Below are 20289 nucleotides of genomic sequence, written 5' to 3'. Positions count from 1 at the left end.
CCAATGAGAACGTTGACTGATGGCATTGTTTATAGAGACCAGTGATTGATCTCAAAATTACACAGTTTGTGTAATTATGTAGCACAGATACTGATAGAAAAGATTGGCAGAAGAGATCTCAGGGATACTGAAATAAAAGTTTGATAACTGAACACTAGTAGCATTCAGCTGTGGTCCCCAAACAGTTTGTCGACAACTCTCCTTCGTTGCAACCTGAAAAAGTTCTGAAATAAAACATAATAAACTGAGATGTGACATTAATGGAAGAGGAAAGAATGTTTCTTGATTCAAACATGGCTGTTGTCATTAAGTTAATGTAATTATTTAAGCAAAAATCACAGATAATAGAGTGTACTTACATTTTATGAAACAGCCATCGAAAACAAACGAGAGAGAGAGAGAGAGAGAGAGAGAGAGAGAGAGAGCGCATATGGGCCAACCTCGTCTGTTGACTGACAAAGACAGTTGAAGAGGGTCGTACTGTGTCATAGGCAGACATCTATCCAGACCAGCACACAGGAATTCCAAATTGCATCAGGATCCACTGCAAGTACTATGAAAGTTAGGCGGGAGGTGAGAAAACTTGGATTTCATGGCTGAGCGTCTGGTCATAAGCCACACATCATGCCCGTAAATGCGAAACCATGCCTCACATGGTGTAAGGAGTGTAAACATTGGATTATTGAACAGTGGAAAAATGTTGTGTGTAGTGACGAATCACGGTGTATAATGTGGCGATCCAAAGGCAGGCAAATGCCCGGTGAACATTATCTGCCAGCGTAAGTAGTGCCAACAGTTTCTTGTTTTGTGTGGCACTATCATAGCACAGCCCTACATTGATGTTTTAAGCACCTTCTTACTTCCCACTGTTGAAGAACAATTCGAGGATAGCGATTGCATGTTACAACATGATTGAGCACTTATTCATAATGCACAGCCTGTGGCGGAGTGGTTACACAACAACAACATCACTGTAATGGACTGGCCTGCACAGAGTCCTGACCTGAATCCTATAGAACACCTTTGGGATGTTTTGAAACGCCGACTTTGTGCCAGGCCTCACTGATCGACATCAATACCTCTCCTCACTGCAGCACTCCGTAAAGAATGGGCTGCCTGTCGCCAAGAAACCTTCTAGCACCTGATTGAACGTATTCCTGTGAGAGTGGAAGCTGTCATCAAGGCTAAGGGTGGGCCAACACCATATTGAATTCCAGCATTACCAATTGAGGGCACCACGAACTTGTAAGTCATTTTCAGCAATGTGTCCTGGCATGCAGTTCACATCAGTGAGTTTGACATATAAAATGTTCACTTCATGTAACACTTATTTACTTTATACATTTTGGATTCACAATGTCACTCGCTCAAGTACCCTATTGCGACCATTGTCCTCGAGTTCACGTTGCAATCTCTACTTATAAAAACACTCGCAAATAAATGAGTCCCTTTTTCTTACCCACACAAGTTTGTCTGTTCCCTGGTGACATTTGCTTCTTGTACAAATGTTTTTACATTTATCGTTTTTACAAGTGGCTTAATCTACATGAATAATGTGTCGTTCATGTGTTTTTGTTATGTTAGCCATGTTTGTTATAGTGCATTGCTCATGGTCTGATGTTCACAAAATTCTTTATTGCCCTCTTATTATGTTCGACAGATTCAGTACCATTACCTAGGTTATTGTCATATCACCATATACCTATGAAATAATCCTATTCTAGAATTAGCAAAGAGCAAAGCATAAACAAAATCCAAACAACACAGACCATGATCACAAAATTAACATATGCCTCCAAAATCACACGTGGCAAAAATCCAAACTCCTGCTCCACGTAAACTCACATAACTCATGGTCTCACATCACTTAACATATGATGGGTCATGCTGATTAAATTGTGCCAATATACCTTTGCATATAAATTCTTTAATTCAAAATCGAATTCATATAACTCACATGAAATAGGTATGTAAGAGATTAGCGTCCACATAAATATTTACATACAAAATAATATATCTATCGTAATACCCCCTTGTTCTGGCTTCTGCTTGACTTATCAGCTAGAAATGTTGTCTTTCATGCTACTTACATACCAATATTTATAATCTAAGTATAGTTTTTGCATGGCCTGTACATATTCCTTTTTCTGTGAACTCAAATTTTGTAATTACAGTATTTCAGTAATTAATGTGTTATTCCATGATAACCATAAGGAAATTTTGACTTCAAGACAATAAGACTGAAATTTTTAAAGGCTGAGTTTGTAAGATTTGAACATTCCAGAAGAGGAATAAAGAATAAGATAAAGAAAAAAGAATAAAGAATAAAGATAAGTTTTGAGATGCATAGCTTTCACAAATAAACAGATCTTTAGAAATAATAATGACTATTGAATCAGTTTAGTTGGTTGGTTACTTAGTTTCATGTTCAAGGTGTCATTTGCACAATAAATCACAATGATGTGGGAAGAGTCATTTTACATTCAGATTGCAAATTCATTTGTAAATAGACTATATTGTCACGTAGAAGATGTAATTAGATGAATGACAAACACTAACTTCACTTAACTTGCACATACAAGAGTGTGGAGTGAACTGCCTCTGGCCAGAACACATATGGTATATATACAGCTACAGAACATTCCAGTACAGTGATTCTTGACATTTTTGGATACTTCTAGAATGTACTCAAACCGAATATAGAAATTAAAATTTTACAGTTCAGGTGAGTTTTGAACTCACGACCCTCCATGCAGCAGGCTAGTATCATAACCACTACACCACAGTTTTTTCCACGACAATATGATAAACATTTATAACTTTATTATTTTTATTAAATATACATATGTGAGTTTGTAATTACTACTCAACACCATTTACACATTAGTAATAGAAATTCTTCTACAGAATTGGAGGAGTTGTCAAGGAGAAACTTTTTCAGTCTGTTTTCAAATTTTGCCTTACTGGCTGTCACACATTTTAAATCACTGGGTAGGCTATCAAAGATTTTAGTTGCAACGCTGTGCACCTGTTTTTGCACTGAAGACAGTGTTAATGTGGAGTAATGAATATCATATTTTCTTCTGGAATTGCAATTACGTACATCATAGCTCCTTTTGAACTGCAGTCGATTATTCACTACAAACTAGATGAGGGAATAAATATACTATGAAGCAGATGTCTGCTAGATGATTGTGGGTGAGCACCACATTTTACTCTAATAGCATATTTTTTAGCAATGAAGACCTTTCTTAAAGATGAGTTGCCCCAGAACATTAATCCACGTGACATTACTGAATGAAAGTATGTGAACTTACCGATTTGTCTCTCCTCAAGATTTGCAATGATTCTAAGTGAAAAGGTAGCGAACTAATTTTTCCAGTTTAAATTCTTATCAATATGGACATCCAAGAATATGTAAGTTTCCACCTTATTTATTGTTTTCTCACCATATGTGTTATAACCTTTAATCACCAATAATTGCGTGGATATTCAAACACACTCACTTAGAAACAATAGCTCGTTACATGATAACAACTCAGTATCTCTTATTCGACTGCCGTGCCATGACATGCGGCCGGCGCCGTTCGAAGCTAGGTGGCACTCCCGCGCTCAGCCGAGTTGCGGAGCGCCTCTATCGCCGTTTGCGCGTACTGTCGTGGTGCACTGTTAAATGTCGTGGCACTGTCACAACACTTTTCTCCTCTTGAAAAAAAAAAAAAAAAAAACACTCACTTCCTTGGGGACATGGACAGTGTGGAGACATCCATGGCCTCTTGTGAGGCCCCGAGAAGATCCCACGGAGAGACATGAGAGTATGGTCGAAAATGTCCAGGACGGAAGCTCGTGCGTGGAACATGCCTCCTGGACGAGATGGTGGGTGAAAACTCCAGAGCAGCATCCATAGGTGTCGTGGACCTGGGGGTGTGCTCCAGCGAGATGGGTCCCGGAGAAGGCGGCGTCGCGACTGGGGCCGGTTCCGGCGTACTTGGAAGCGGTAGCGACGTCAGCTGCATCAACATGTACGGTAGATCGGCAGCAGCGACAGGACTGGCTTCTCGGGCTGGTGGAGGTGAAGGAAGGGGCGGTGGCACCGTCGTGGCCACCACTTGTGGGCGCATCTGGTTGTAATGGCGAACAACCATGCCGTCTTCCGTACGTATTTCACAAAGACGGCAGCCGCGAAGAGCCTTGACCACCCCTGTAATCCATTTAGGGCGAGATCCATACCCTCGTGCCCACACGTTGGCGCCCACCGAGTATTTTCCCGCACTAAGGGACACAGCACAAGACCTAACAGGGTGAAGCAGGTGCAGTAGAGTGCGCGGTTGGCAACCATGCAAGAGTTCAGCAGGGCTGCTGCGATCACCCAGAGGCGTGAAGCGATAAGAACTCAGAAATTGCAGCAGAGCGTCATCTGTGGAAAAATCACTAAGGAATTTTTTCATCTGGCTTTAGAAATTGCGGACAAGGCGCTCGACCTCCCCATTCGATTTCAGATGGAAGGGCGGTGTTGTAACATGATGAATCCCTTGTCCAGTACAAAAATCATGGAAGGCCTGCGAAGAGAACTAAGGGCCATTGTCCGTGACGATCGTGGATGGGAGACCTTCTAGCGCAAAGATTTTGGACAAAGCCAGCGTCGTCGCCGCAGTGGTGGGCGACGGACATCGAACAACAAACGGAAACTTCGAGAAGGCATCAATCAACAGTAGCCAATAAGTACCGAGGAAGGGGCCGGCAAAGTCAGCATGCACCCGTTCCCATGGCTGCGCCGGATCAGGCCATGGGGAGGGCATAGTACGAGGTGCAGCCAGTTGTTGAGCATACTGACCACACGCAGCAACCATGTGGACAATGTCCGAATCAATACCGGGCCAATAAATGTGCCTGCGGGCCAGGGATTTAGTCCGAGAAATACCCCAATGGCCTTCATGCAACAGTTTGAGAACATCTTTGCGAAGAGAGGCTGCCACCACGGCCCGTGGAGATGCGCCATCCGTGGCCAGAAGAACAACACCATCACGAACAGACAGACGAAGGCACAAGGCATGGTAGTTGCGAAGGGGATCCGATGCCCGGCCCTTGGTCCTGTCCGGCCAACCCCGTTGAACAAAACCGATCACCTGACGCAGGACCAGGTCCCGCGCAGTAGCCGACGCGACCTGCGAACCTCTAAGTGGAAAACCCTCGACCGCATGACGTTCTTCCTCATCAATGTGGAAACAGAGTAGTTCATCATGATCGAAAACCGGGTCGGGGCCCATCGGCAATCGCGACAATGCATCAGCGTTGGCGTGCTGGGCCATGGGGCAATAGTGAATCTCATAGTGAAAACGAGACAAGTATAAGGCCCAACATTGCAGGCGGTGAGCTGCCTTATCCGGAAGTGACGCCAATGGGTTGAACAGAGAGACCAGCGGCTTGTGGTCAGTGATGAGGTGAAACGTAGAACCATACAAAAAAACGCTGAACTTTTTTAGAGCATAAATGATAGCGAGCGCCTCCTTTTCGATTTGAGGGTAACACCGTTGCGCATCGTTGAGGGTCTTGGAAGCATAGGCGATGGGTCGTTCCGACCCATCCTCATACCGATGGGCGAGAACAGCCCCTAGGCTATACTGTGACGCGTCAGTCGCCAGAACCAAGTGCTGACCCGGATGGAATGTGGCAAGACAAGGCGCCGGAGCCTTCAGGCGGACAAAAGCCTGCTCACACTCGTCGGACCAACAGAAAGGGACGTTTTTGCGTAACAGTTGATGCAGAGGATGAGCTACCGCCACCGCGGATGGAATTAATTTGTGATAATAAGCGATCTTGCCTAGAAACGCCTGAAGTTCTTTGACCGCAGACGGCCGGGGTAGAGTGTTAATGGCCGCAACGTGCTGACGCAGAGGACGTATACCCTCACAGGACAAGTGGAAACCAAGATACACAATACAGGGTTGGAAGAACTGTGACTTGTCCAGATTGCACCTCAACCCAGCCGCATGCAAAACCCGAAACAGTGAATACAAATTGCGAAGGTGCTCCTCAGTGGAGGCCCCCGTGACAACAATGTCATCCTGATAGTTTATGCAGCCGGGAACGGAAGCCGTGAGCTGTTCCAAAAACCGCTGAAAAATGGCCGGCGCGCTAGCGACGCCAAATGGTAACCGCTGGTACTGATACAACCCACAAGGAGTGTTGATGACGAGAAATTCCTTGGAAGAAGCATCCAATGGCAACTGATGGTACGCCTCCGATAAGTCAAGTTTGGAAAAGAACTGGCCCCCAGCGAGCTTGGTAAATAACTCCTCAGGACGGGGAAGAGGATAAGTGTCAATGAGGCTCTGAGTGTTGACAGTGGCTTTAAAATCACCACACAATCGCAGACTCCCGTTTGGTTTAGAAACCACCACGATTGGCGATGCCCATTTGCTGGAGGTAACAGGAAGGAGAATCCCTGAAGCTGTTAACCTGTCTATCTCAGCCTTGACAGGTGCACGCAACGCCACCGGAATAGGGCGTGCCCGGAAAAACTTAGGGCGAGCTGTAGGCTTAAGAGTAATGTGGGCTTCAAAATCCTTGGCATGACCCAGACCAGCAGAGAACACGGACGAAAATTCAGAACACAATCCATCCAGCTGTTGATACGGAATATCCTCAGATATGAGGTGCACATCATCATCAATGGAGAACCCGAACAACTGGAAAGCATCATAACTGAACAGGTTTTCAGTGCCCGCATGATCCACCACATAAAACGTGAGGGGCCTAACAACAGACTTGTAGGCAGTGGAAGCATCAAACTGGCAAATGATAGGAATTTTCTGTTTATTATAAGCTCTCAAATTTCACGTAACTGGAGACTAGGGAGGGGAGCCCAACTCCAAATACGTGCGATAATTAATGAGTGTTACTGCAGAGCCAGTGGCCACTTGCATGTGAATGTCTTTATCCAGAACACGAACAGTAACAAACAATTTATTTGTTTGAGAAAGCACACAGTTAACATCCATGTCCGATGCCTCGTCCTCGTCGACAGGAACTTTAGGGGACTGACACACAAAAGCAATGGACCTTTTTTCCTACATGAATTACATGTGGCCCAACGTTTTGGACACGCGGCCCTGTCATGCTGTACGAAACAACATGGACAAGAAGGAAGTGCGGAACGAACCTGCTTCTGTGGTTGCTGTTTTCGCTGCGAGCGTTGCGGCCCAACGCAACGTTGTTTACGCGAGTGAACCGACGCCACATCTTCATTCTCCTGTGAAACAGGCAAATTGTCCGTGTCGAAAGTTGACTGTACAGCGCCTACATCACATCACGCGTCTATTTGCGCGCCAGCAGCGTGAGACACTTCAAAGGATTGAGTGATGCTTAGAACTTCCGACAACGATGGGTTTGGCAGTTATTGGGCATGTTGCTGAACTTCTTTATCAGGAGCAAGCTGTAGAATAGCATCCCTAACCATTGAATCAGCAGAAGACTCATGATGAGTGTCCGTGACAAACTGACACTCAGACCGTGTAGTTCCACCGCCCAAGCCCGGTAAGATTGATGGGGCTGTTTACGACCCCGGTAGAATGCCACGCGCGCGGCAACAATGTGGGTGTTTTTTCGGTAATAGTTAGACAATAAGTCACACATTTCTTGGAAGGACAGAGAGGCAGGTTCCCACAGAGGGGCTAACTGAGATAGCAGCTGATAGATCCGTGGGGAAATCCAAGATAGAAATAACGACTTACACACAGGAGCGTCGACAACGCCAAAAGCCAAGAAGTGTTGCCGCAAACGCTTCTCATAATCCTCCCAATCTTCAGCGGCCTCGTCATGAGGAGGGAATGGAGGCAGAGAAGAGGAAGACAGACGATGAGTAAGTGACGTCGACAACGCCTGAATAGCAGCCGTCAGCTGTGTTTGTTGTTCAATGAGCACTTGCATAAGCTGTTCCATGTCTGCCCCGTCACGAACACACAAATCTACAACGTAGTGAAAATATCCGACGTCGTCGCCAAAAAGTGTTAGAACCTTTAATCACCAATAATTGCGTGGATATTCAAACACACTCACTTAGAAACAATAGCTCGTTACATGATAACAATTCAGTATCTCTTATTCGACGGCCGTGCCGTGACATGCGGCCGGCGCCGTTCATAGCTAGGTGGCACCCCCGCGCTCAGCTGAGTTGCGGAGTGCCTCTATCGCCGTTTGCGCGTACTGTCGTGGCGGCACGGTTAAATGTCGTGGCACTGTCACAACAATATGTAACACTTATCATTGGTGTAATAACCCTAGATGCACAGAATTGAATGTGTTGTGTCTTTTTAAAATTGAAGGTGAGACCATTCTCATAAAACCAGTTAGTGATACTTTTAAGTGGACATGCTCATGAAAATGACCAAAATATTGAAAAAAAATTTCTTGTTCTAGAGTATTTCATGATTATTTAAAAAATGTATAGTTTATGGGCATTATCATTTTCCGTTCGTTCTAAAATTGAGGTTGAACGTAATTTGCACAGGGGCCATGCCTATCTATCAGTTTTAAGTGTGTCATATATGTGATGCATTATTTCGTTCTTACATTTTTTCCATCGTTAGTTGTGGATTGTTAACACAGGTGTATTCTAGAAGGCACTGACTCTGAGTACCAAAGTACAGACATGTCTAGAAGGCTATGGTTTGAATGTAAACAAAGAACTGAGAATATACGATTTCAGAATTTCACACGCGTATGTTTTTGTAGTTATTGTGTGTCGTTTTGTTTCTGTGTGTTTCCTGTGCTACAAATGCCAAGAGTAAAGAAATTTAGCCCCAAATGAAATTCTTGTGGCAACCAATTCCAAACACAACCAAATAATACACATCAGTTGCTTCAAAAGTTGCCCGCGGAAACTATTTCTACAGGCAGTGCTTCTAGACATAAACTTTTGCTTTCTGAATGTAATAAGAACAATCCTAGTAGTATTGTGAACAGCAATTTTTAGAAGATCAGAGGTCAGTCATGGTGTGAAGTATGTAGGCTACCTTGGGGATGGAAACTGTAGAGGACACACTACTGTTGTTAATGACAGACCATATGGGGACACTCTGATAGAAATGCTTTAATGTGTTGGGTATGTACAAAAAAGAATGGGAGCTCGGTTAAGAAAATTACATAATGACTTCAGTGGAAAAAGACTGTTAGACAGAAAACATATAGGTGGTCCAGTTCATCTTACAAGAAGTGAAATTTGTTCTTTGACTCAATATTATGGACTAGCAATAAGGAGAAATGTAGGAGATTTGGAGAACATGAGACGAGCTGTTTGGGCAACATGGTTTCACAGGGTGTCAACAGATGAAACCCCCACAGCATGATTTGTGTCCAAAAGGGGAAGATTCGTGGTGCAAGTACTGGTTGAGCAATACTACAGTCATATAATACACCCACAAGCATTCCTTACCACTTGCTGTAATGGAGGCAAGTAGGCCTATATATATAGGGATTTGACAATGAAAATGAAAGCTTCAACAGCTGTATATGGGAGAGAATACCCAAACTGTATTTGTTGGGCTGACAGTGCTGAAGATTGGTGTAATGGCTGCAATAATAACATTCAGTGATGGTGCAATTTCAAGGATCAATGTTATGAAGAAATTGAACATCTGGATGGAAAGGAATTTTATGATAAGTGGCAGGTAACCAAAGCAGAGACAGCTGCAGGAGCTGCTACCAGGGAGTCAAGGATAAAGAAAAGAATGAAGGGAAAGAGTATGGAGGATAAGGAAACAGGAGGACAACTGGAGTATGCAACTGGAATGTTCTAAACGACCATATTGGTAGGTTAATAAATCTGTAAATCTTCTGCGATTTACCAAAAACTTGAATTTTTATCATTAAGGTACACTTTTCTCCTAAATGACTGAAGTTAAACTCTCAAAAATTGGTACTGATCTTTAGAATGACCTTCTCTATCTACCTTGCCTACTATTCCCTGAAAAATTTATAACATGATGATGATGTCAGTGATATTTGAGCTACATTTTTAAGTATTTTTGTTGTAGTAAAATAAATAACTTGTCCTTTTCACAGATCAGCATTAGCAAAGGAAATTGGGGGCATAAAACACTTATGTGTATGTTGTCTGTAATCTGACTTTTTTTCCAAGCTGTGCAGTCAGTGGTTCCAAAGAAAATGGTACAGAAAATGGTACTGCTGTGAAATAGTGTTCCATTTTTTATACTATTATAAATATTGTTGTCAGTACCAGAATATAATAAATATCTCAACGATTTTTTGGCAAAGGCTTTGACTAATGACCCTAATTGTGTGCAAGAATTTTGAGCTATCTCTCATTTATAGATCAGTTGCACTATGAGGGTGAAGATAATGCTAAAAATGAATCCCGTTCAGGGGTGTGTCCCCTTAAGTACATTGTTTACCATTTCTTCTGTTGATGTATGTATGCTTGGATTGGTTACAATACTGGTATCATCTCCAAAAATAACTAATTCTGTTTGTTTTATATTAGATGCTGGGTTGTTTACATGTATGAGGGACAACAGCACTTCTAAGATTGAGCCTCGGGGAATGCAGTACACGGTTTCTCCCCAGTTGAAATAAATTTTCTGCACTACATTGGTTGAATTACCTAGTACAACTTTCTGCATTCTTTTGGTGGGATGTAATGTTATCCAATGTTTGACTAGACCATTAATCCCATACAACTTCAGTTTACCTAAGAGAATATTGTGATTCACATAGTGAAATGCCTTTGATAGGTCACAGAAAATACTGAAATCCAAACTGTGATTTCCTGATGATATTATTGCTGCTCAGGTTAGGTACTATTCTAGAACACATCACCTCCCCAAAAATTTTGGAAAGCAATGTCTGCAATGAAACAGACCAGTAGTTACTGACATCTCTCCTATCACCATTCTTAAATAGGGGATTAACAATAATATATGTCAGTCTCTCCAGAAAAATGCATCAAGTTAGTGATGTATTACATATTTCTGATAAGACTGGTCTTATTACAAGGGAACAGCTCTTTAGTGCTCTATTGGAAACACCATCGAAACCAGAAGAGCTTTTATTTTTATGAGAATATACAGGGTACAATGGGTGTAAGTTGGTTTGGGAGAGGGGACCAAACACTGAGGTCATCAGTCCCATCAGATAAGAGAAGGATGGGGAAGGAAGTTGGCTTTGCCCTTTCAAAGGAGCCATCCCATTATTTGCCTAAAGTGATTTAAGGAAATCGTGCAAAACCTAAATCAGGATGGCCGGATGCGTGTTGGAACCGTCGTCCTCCCGAATGTGAGTCCAGTGTACTCATCACTCCACCACCTCACTCGTGTGGTGTAAGGGCAGATATTTCAATTGGTGACTTAGAACTGTGTACTGAACAATGTTACATCAGTATTTACTTCATTTACAGACTAATAATTACAGCTATTAGGAGTAGCATGTTTTTAGATTGGTTAGTACCTCCAAGTACATGTGGCAAGAGCAAGCCATTAATGCTTATTTTCCTCAGAGCAGCAGGCCAGTTGCTGAAGTGTGGACACAAGGATGCAAAGTGGTTAGTCTAGACTGACAGACATAGTCCAGTTAATAGTGCAGTAACAGTCATACAGGGAGCATCAGGTCGTAAAGTTTGTGATGTGTTTGTGGGAAGACTGTTCAACACAAAGAAAGAAAACAACCAACACTCTGACTTGTGTACACATTAAGGTTCCACATGTAAAACATCTGTGCTTATACCCTTTACCCATAATTTTCTTAAGTGGTGATTCATTCATGTGATTGAATTTCATGAGAGTCGCTTTTTCAGGCTATTGCTGTGCTGAAAATTAATGGCAAATACATTAGGATGAGAATTGTGCGATTTACATTGGGACGTAGCATTGTTTAGTTGTAACAAATATTTCTGTTACTCTTTTGATTTTGTTGATTAGGATTTAAAATAAGTGGATGTTGAAAATTGACTCTGTGACAATATTTAATTTCCTCTCCCCTCACAGATGAGGTTCCTACATAGACCATCCTCGAACCTATCCCACATTACATGAAGACAAGTGTGAGTCCTGTCTCTTCATACGTCTATCCTACTCCTCGATCTACTACCGTACTACATATATTCTGGTACAACCCACAGTGGCTGAACACTACATCGAGGCAGGTATTCTGTGGAATATGGAAATGTTAAATTTCTGTCTGCATCATCCTTCTGGGATTCCACGGCTAAAGAAGTCATCAAAATCCAACTGATAAGCAATTTAAGTTGGATGAAATGTGGAATGCGGCATGTGAAACAGTGAGCTCTCAAGGACTGTGCTGCAATACCCATGTTATCAATGTCTAGTGTCTATAAACTACAAACATGTGATAGAACGTTTGTTACATAGAGTGAGCCGGTAGTATACGTCTCTGCCACTTGAGTGACATTTCTCCCACTATGATGATGATCTGTGTCCAGGTGTCCATTCATACAAGTGATGTTTTAATTAGTTGCGTAAGAGGATGGCACATTCAGTCTTACAACTCAGGAGATGGCTGAATAATTCTCAGCTGAACTATCAACAGATGGGACTTATTAGATATGGATGGATTCCCATAATATTCTAGAACAAGCAATACACCATGTAAATGGGAACAGCACTCGCATGTGCATGTGCATGCGTGCGCCCCCCCCCCCCCCCCCCCACACACACACACACAGAGAGAGAGAGAGAGAGAGAGAGAGAGAGAGAGAGAGAGAGAGAGAGAGAGCTCTAAGAAGTATTACAGTTGTAGCAAAAAAAATTCACCATCATATAACAAATTTGTGTTGGTATTGTCCAGTATAAAGTGTTGTTCTCTTTTGTGAGTGAATTGTGGTGTTCTTGATATTGATCACAACAGTTGAAGGATGATTTGTAACAAATAGTGTTTATGAATTATATATATATTACTTACCTGATGGATGCGTTAACAGGCATCAGGAGCAAGGAAACTAATTTATTCTTTTCAGCCATTAGCAAAGTGTAAATATAAGAACTTATGTTCCTCTTATTTTGTATCCTATATTTATAACATAAAAAATGTGGCTACAGCACAGTTCTCATCATCATAATCATTTCCATTATTTGCAGAGGGCTGGTCTGTTACAAGTGCAAAAGGAAATTCAAAACACATGCAGCACTGGAACATCATTTGGACACTTCATCTCACCATTTTCCATGCCCATGCTGTGGAAAGGTGTTTACTTGGGAAAGGTACTTGCGAAGGCATCTGACTACACATGGCCCAGAAGAGTCTTACCCGTGCCCAAAATGTGGCAAATGCTTTAGAACGGGGCCATATCTCAAAGCTCACATGCTTATTCACAGTGAAACGAGGCCCTTCGTATGCCAGGTAATTTATGTCTATTGCTGACATACACGAAACAAGAACACAAAATAACATGATCATTAAAATAACCTTAGATAACTATGTAACTCAACTTACTGAAATGCAGCAGTTGAATCATTGCAGAAGGTAACAATTATACATATCTTCTTACTCCCTCCCTTTTGCTTCATCCTCCTTATCCCTTGCCTCTCAGTTCCCCCTCCTTTAGTATGTGTGCATGCCTTTCTTTAGTGCTTATATCTCTAAAACCACTGTGAAAAGCAAAGTATGGATGGTTGGGGAAGTATTAATCATATTGGAATCTGCTCAGAAATGTGCACAAGTTGAGTCAAAATCACACAGGATAATCTTTCAGGTTTCTCATTCAATGTTTTTTATTTTACTTTAATTTCCATTTATCAATAGGTTGATACTGTAACACAGAAGTCTTCAAAAAATCTAGCTAATGAACAATGGGAGGAAGCTATATGAGGGGTCACATTTTTAAGTTTTTACAAACTCAAGCTGTAGCTGTTGAGGTGCGACCTTAACGTTGTTAAAGCAATGGCAGCTGAGAAACTGGCCAAGTTGATTAACACTCGCAAACAGTCAGGTTTGCCAGCTTGAAACCTTTTTTACCACTATTAGTTGAAATTGCGTGTTCTACAGCCCTGAATTCGCTCAGTGCTGCAGTGCTCTCTTGTCATTACTCTGAATCAGTTGTGTGATGCGAGGCTAGATTTCGTGATTTAAATCAATTGAAGGATAGCTAAATATTAATAGAAAAATCAGTCCTGTCTCTCTCTCTCTCTCTCTCTCTCTCTCTCTCTCTCTCTCTCTCTCTCTAAAGTTGGTATGGAAAACGTGCACATAAATAAGAAATTTCCAACATGTGTACATTAATTTCAATTCTTATAAATAGTGTAAAAGTATTCAAAACACACATTTTGTTGTACACCGTGAACATAAATTATGACAATTGGCAACCCTGTGAGTATCAGACTAACCTAAACTTTTCACAGAAAAGTAGAGCATAGTTAGGAATCCTGCGTAAAGTCATTATGCTTTTAGGAGTGCTTTACATGCTTAATCAAATTTTGAAACCAACGAGAGAGAGATATATAGTATACTAATGATTGAAACTTATGATTACTGTTATGTTGGTTGAGTGAAAATAGCAGTCATGTGTGCATCACAGTTCTCTGTGTTACTGTTCTGTAAAATAATTTGGAGTCATGGAAAAATTCTCTATCTAGTGGTTGAAATGCAGTTGTCATATCATTTGGAATCTGAATTATCTATACATTTGGTTAGTGTGAGTTTGATATGCTGCTGACGGTGATTCAGAAATTTCGTGAACAGAGCCAGAATGTAGAAGCAGAAAGGATTTATTTCCGTGAAACAGAAGAAAAGCCTGACACATGAAAATCTAACATTTTTCAAATTTAAATGTGTCTACCAGAATTCTTTCTGTATACAAAATTGTTCTTTTCATATCGTGTCCAAAGTACCCAGTCAATTCTTGAAGACAATAAAATTACGTAGGTGATAGTAAACCAGAGAGACAGATTAGAAACATTTTTATATACAAATGTGTTTGTGCAGAGACTCACGACAATATGTTTCTTATCTCTGAACAAAAGCATTCTTTTACATTGCATTGTTCATTTGTGTGGCCATGGTGTCTGTAGTTGCTTCGTAATTCATGAGAGGTATTTTTGATCCGTCGTGGCAACTACAAAAATGCTTGATTTTTTTCACCAGACATGTTTCGCTGTATTGAGGTAAAGCATCATCAGTGGTCTGTAATTAAGTTTATTTACATTTTGATTTGCTTTTTAGATCGAAAAACAGATAATTGAGGATAGGTTGGTTTGTGCTTACGGTGATTTTTTGGCTAATTTCTTGCTTACATCAGGAAATGCCATCTGCTAGCACATTGTTGTTTTTCTGTGTTAGACACAGATAATTTTCGTCTACTTTTTAGATGTCTGCAGCACTGTGCATTTCTCCCAACACAGTTTTATGCATACCACTGTATTCTGTTTGTTTTTGTGCTTCAGGTATGTGTTGCTGTTTGTGTTTTGTAGTGTTGGCAACATAATCTTTCCACATCTTTGTCTTTGACCTACAAATATTCTTTTTTAAATTAGATTATTGTATGTGTGTAGTTCTGTTTAAGTTTGTTTCTGTGTATTTATGGACTGTGTAAGAGTAGAGAAGGAAAAGTGATGGAGGTTCTCTTTTTTATGTGAAAGAAAAAAATAAGAAATTAAACACATAGCAACACAGATTAAAAAAGAAAACAATAAGTTCAAAAATAATTGTGATGAAACAGTGCTACAAATCTAAAGAAAAAACTGCAAACACAAAATGTCATTATAACAAAGGTAATGGTGTTGTCCTCATGAATACAAAAGAATACATAGAAACAGAAGAATTCATCAGCAAAAACAACATAAAAAATTTAAAATCAAACCGAACTAACAGATTTCAAACACATTAAAAAATGTAGAGTATACATTTACAGACAGAGAGAAACAGACTTGTACAAAAAAAACCTCAAACCTTGAACATGAGATGTTAACCAAAAGCCCATAAAGAAAATTATCCAGTCCGTCCAATAGTAAATTTCAGAGCAGCTCGTACATACCTACTAGCAAAACAAATGTGGTCACAGCTCACCCAGTATCATAAACTAGAAAATGACAGAACAATCAGAAATACCTCTCAACTAGTAGAACATGTGATAGACAATAAAATCCCTGACACAGCAACATTGCTCTCCTTTGATGTAGAAAGTATGCACAGTTGCACCCCTGTTAATGAAACCATGAAAGTAATTGAAGAAAACCTGAAAACACACAACCAGCTACCTCATGAACACACAGATGAAACCATAAAATTGCTACAGTTAATAACAGAACAAAATTATTTTGAATTCAGTCAAGAATACTTCATACAAGAAGGTTTATCCATGGATTCACCTATCTCAGGAACATTAGCCAACATTTTCATGAATCACATAAACAAACTAATATTTGAATACACAATAACAAAGAAAAGCTATGTCATCTGCTGGGACAGATACATGTATGACATAATATGCATGGTAGATGAACCTAAAACCAGAGTACAGTAACTACACAAAGACATAAATACTGTACACAAAAACATAAAAGTTCACAGTAGACGAAGAACGGGAAAACACTCAACTTTTTAGACATAACCATATGAAAAGACAATAATAAACACACATTCAACATGTACAGAAAACCCACAACAGGTGACATTATCTCAAATGTCAAGCAGCAATCAGATACATGTTAAACAGGTTGAATAGGATCCCCCTAAACACTTCTAATTACCAGAAAGAGTTAGCCGTGATAAAACAAATAGCATTAAAAATGGACACAAAGAAACAATGGTAGACAAACTAAATAAAAAAATTAAGGGACAAATAATGAAGAAAACAGACCAAACCACACTAACTCGTACAACATGCACTACAACCAAAAAACCTTCCACAACAAATTCACTCATAAAATAGGAAACATATTCACAAAACAAGGCACAAACATTGCTTACAAAACAAACAATTCCATACAAAAGCACCTCCCAAAACTAAAATCAAAACCAGGCAGATACCAACAATGTGGTATCTATCAGCTCAGTTGCAGAGATTGTATGAAGATATACATTGGAATGACTGGCAGGACATTTGACACAAGGTATAAAGAACACATCAGAACATTCAAATATGGTACAAATCATTCAACATTTGTGAATCATTTAAAAGAAGAACACCATAGACCAAGAAATATTGAAAACGATATGAATATCATAAAAATCAGTAAAGACAGACACCTCCTTCCATCATCATCATCATCATCATCATTTAAGACTGATTATGCCTTTCAGCGTTCAGTCTGGAGCATAGCCCCCCTTATAAAATTCCTCCATGATCCCCTATTCAGTGCTAACATTGGTGCCTCTTCTGATGTTAAACCTATTACTTCAAAATCATTCTTAACCGAATCCAGGTACCTTCTCCTTGGTCTGCCCCGACTCCTCCTACCCTCTACTGCTGAACCCATGAGTCTCTTGGGTAACCTTGCTTCTCCCATGCGTGTAACATGACCCCACCACCTAAGCCTGTTCGCCCTGACTGCTACATCTATAGAGTTCATTCCCAGTTTTTCTTTGATTTCCTCATTGTGGACACCCTCCTGCCATTGTTCCCATCTACTAGTACCTGCAATCATCCTAGCTACTTTCATATCCGTAACCTCAACCTTGTTGATAAGGTAACCTGAATCCACCCAGCTTTCGCTCCCATACAACAAAGTTGGTCGAAAGATTGAACGGTGCACAGATAACTTAGTCTTGGTACTGACTTCCTTCTTGCAGAAGAGAGTAGATCGTAGCTGAGCGCTCACTGCATTAGCCTTGCTACACCTCGCTTCCAGTTCTTTCACTATGTTGCCATCCTGTGAGAATATGCATCCTAAGTACTTGAAACCGTCCACCTGTTCTAACTTCGTTCCTCCTATTTGGCACTCAATCCGTTTATATTTCTTTCCCACTTACATTACTTTCGTTTTGGAGATGCTAATCTTCATACCATACTCCTTACATTTCTGATCATGCTCTGAAATATTACTCTGCAAACTTTCAATCGAATCTGCCATCACAACTAAGTCATCCGCATATGCAAGACTGCTTATTTTGTGTTCACATATCTTAATCTCACCCAGCCAGTCTATTGTTTTCAACATATGATCCATAAATAATATGAACAACAGTGGAGACAGGTTGCAGCCTTGTCTTACCCCTGAAACTACTCTGAACCACGAACTCAGTTTACCGTCAACTCTAACTGCTGCCTGACTATCCATGTAAAGACCTTCAATTGCTTGCAAAAGTTTGCCTCCTATTCCATAATCTCGTAGAACAGACAATAACTTCCTCCTAGGAACCCGGTCATATGCCTTTTCTAGATCTATAAAGCATAGATACAATTCCCTGTTCCACTCATAACACTTCTCCATTATTTGTCGTAAGCTAAAGATCTGGTCCTGACAACCTCTAAGAGGCCTAAACCCACACTGATTTTCATCCAATTGCTCCTCAACTAATACTCGCACTTTCCTTTCAACAATACCTGAGAAGATTTTACCCACAACGCTGATTAAAGAGATACCTCTGTAGTTGTTACAATCTTTTCTGTTTCCATGTTTAAAGATTGGTGTGATTACTGCTTTTGTCCAGTCTGAGGGAACCTGTCCCGACTCCCAGGCCATTTCAATTATCCTGTGTAGCCATTTAAGACCTGACATTCCACTGTACTTGATGAGTTCCGACTTAATTTCATCCACCCCAGCTGCTTTATTGCACTGCAATCTATTGACCATTTTCTCCACTTCCTCAAACGTGATCCTATTTCCATCATCATTCCTATCCCATTCTACCTCGAAATCTGAAACATTACTGATCATATTTTCACCTACATTGAGTAACTCTTCAAAATATTCCCTCCATCTGCCCAAGGCATCCACAGGATTCACCAGCAGTTTTCCTGACCTGTCCAAAATACTTGTCATTTCCTTCTTACCTCCCTTTCGAAGACTGCTAATTACACTCCAGAATGATTTTCCAGCAGCTCGACCCAGTGTCTCCAACCTGTTTCCAAAGTCTTCCCAAGATCTCTTCTAGTATGCTGCAATTATCTGTTTGGCTTTGTTTCTTTCTTCAACATAACTTTCTCTGTCTACCTGAGTTCTAGTATGTAGCCATTTTTTATACGCCTTCTTTTTCCTTTTACAGGCTGCCTTGACTGTGTCATTCCACCAAGCTGTTTGCTTCCTCCTACTTTTACACACTACTGTTCCAAGACATTCTTTAGCCACTTCTAGTACTGTGTCCCTGTACCTTGTCCATTCCTTTTCCAATGACTGTAATTGGCTACATTCAACTAACTGGTACCTTTCCGAGATCGCTGTTATGTACTTGTGCCTGATTTCCTTATCCTGAAGTTTCTCCACTCTTATCCTTCTACATATGGACCTGACCTCCTGCACTTTCGGCCTCGCAATCCCAATTTCACTGCAGATTAAATAATGATCAGTGTCATCAAAGAATCTCCTGAATACACGTGTGTCCCTCACAGCCTTCCTGAATTCCTGATCTGTTATTATATAGTCAATGACAGATCTGGTTCCCCTGCTTTCCCAAGTATACCAGTGAATGTTCTTATGTTTAAAAAAGGAGTTTGTGATTACTAAGCCCATACTGGCACAGAAATCCAAGAGTTGCTGCCCGTTCCTGTTGGCCTCCATATCCTCTCCAAATTTACCCATAACCTTTTCATACCCTTCTGTTCAATTTCCAATCCTGGCGTTAAAATCACCCATGAGCAGAACACTGTCCTTGTCCTTTACTCTAAGAACTACATCGCTGAGTGCCTCATAAAAACTATCCATCTTATCTTGATCTGTCCCTTCACAATGCGAATATACTGACACAATCCTAATTTTCTTGCTAGACACTGTCAAATCTATCCACATCAGTCGTTCGTTTACATACCTTATTGCAACTACGCTGGGTTCCATTTCTTTCCTGATGTAAAGCCCTACACCCCATTGTGCTATTCCTACTTTGACTCCTGACAAGTAGACCTTGTATTCTCCCACTTCTTCTTCTTTCTCACCCCTTACCCGAATGTCACTAACAGCTAAAACGTCCAGCCCCATCTTACTTGCAGCCTCTGCCAGCTCTACCTTCTTCCAAGAGTAGCCCCCATTGATATTAATAGCTCCCCATCTCATTACCATTTGTTTGCCAAGTCGTATCTTAGGAGTCCCTGGTTTGTCAGTTAGAGGTGGGACTCCGTCAACTCCAAAGGTCCGAGGCATTTTGCTCTGATTGTTGCCAGCATCATAT

General features: G+C 40.9%; 1 protein-coding gene across 1 annotated transcript in view; it reads left to right on the top strand.

Annotated features, from left to right (window-relative positions):
• LOC126483951 (zinc finger protein Xfin-like) overlaps nt 1-20289 on the top strand; it is a 345327-nt gene that overhangs the window by 282257 nt on the left and 42781 nt on the right. The window contains exon 13 of the mRNA XM_050107239.1: nt 13110-13371. Coding sequence (XP_049963196.1) covers nt 13110-13371 — 262 coding nt within the window. The remainder of the gene's footprint in view (nt 1-13109; nt 13372-20289) is intronic.

This window comes from Schistocerca serialis, chromosome 6 (genome assembly GCF_023864345.2).
Source record: "Schistocerca serialis cubense isolate TAMUIC-IGC-003099 chromosome 6, iqSchSeri2.2, whole genome shotgun sequence".
In the NCBI taxonomy this organism is placed as follows: domain Eukaryota; kingdom Metazoa; phylum Arthropoda; class Insecta; order Orthoptera; family Acrididae; genus Schistocerca; species Schistocerca serialis.
This window is presented reverse-complemented; position numbering and strand designations above follow the sequence as displayed.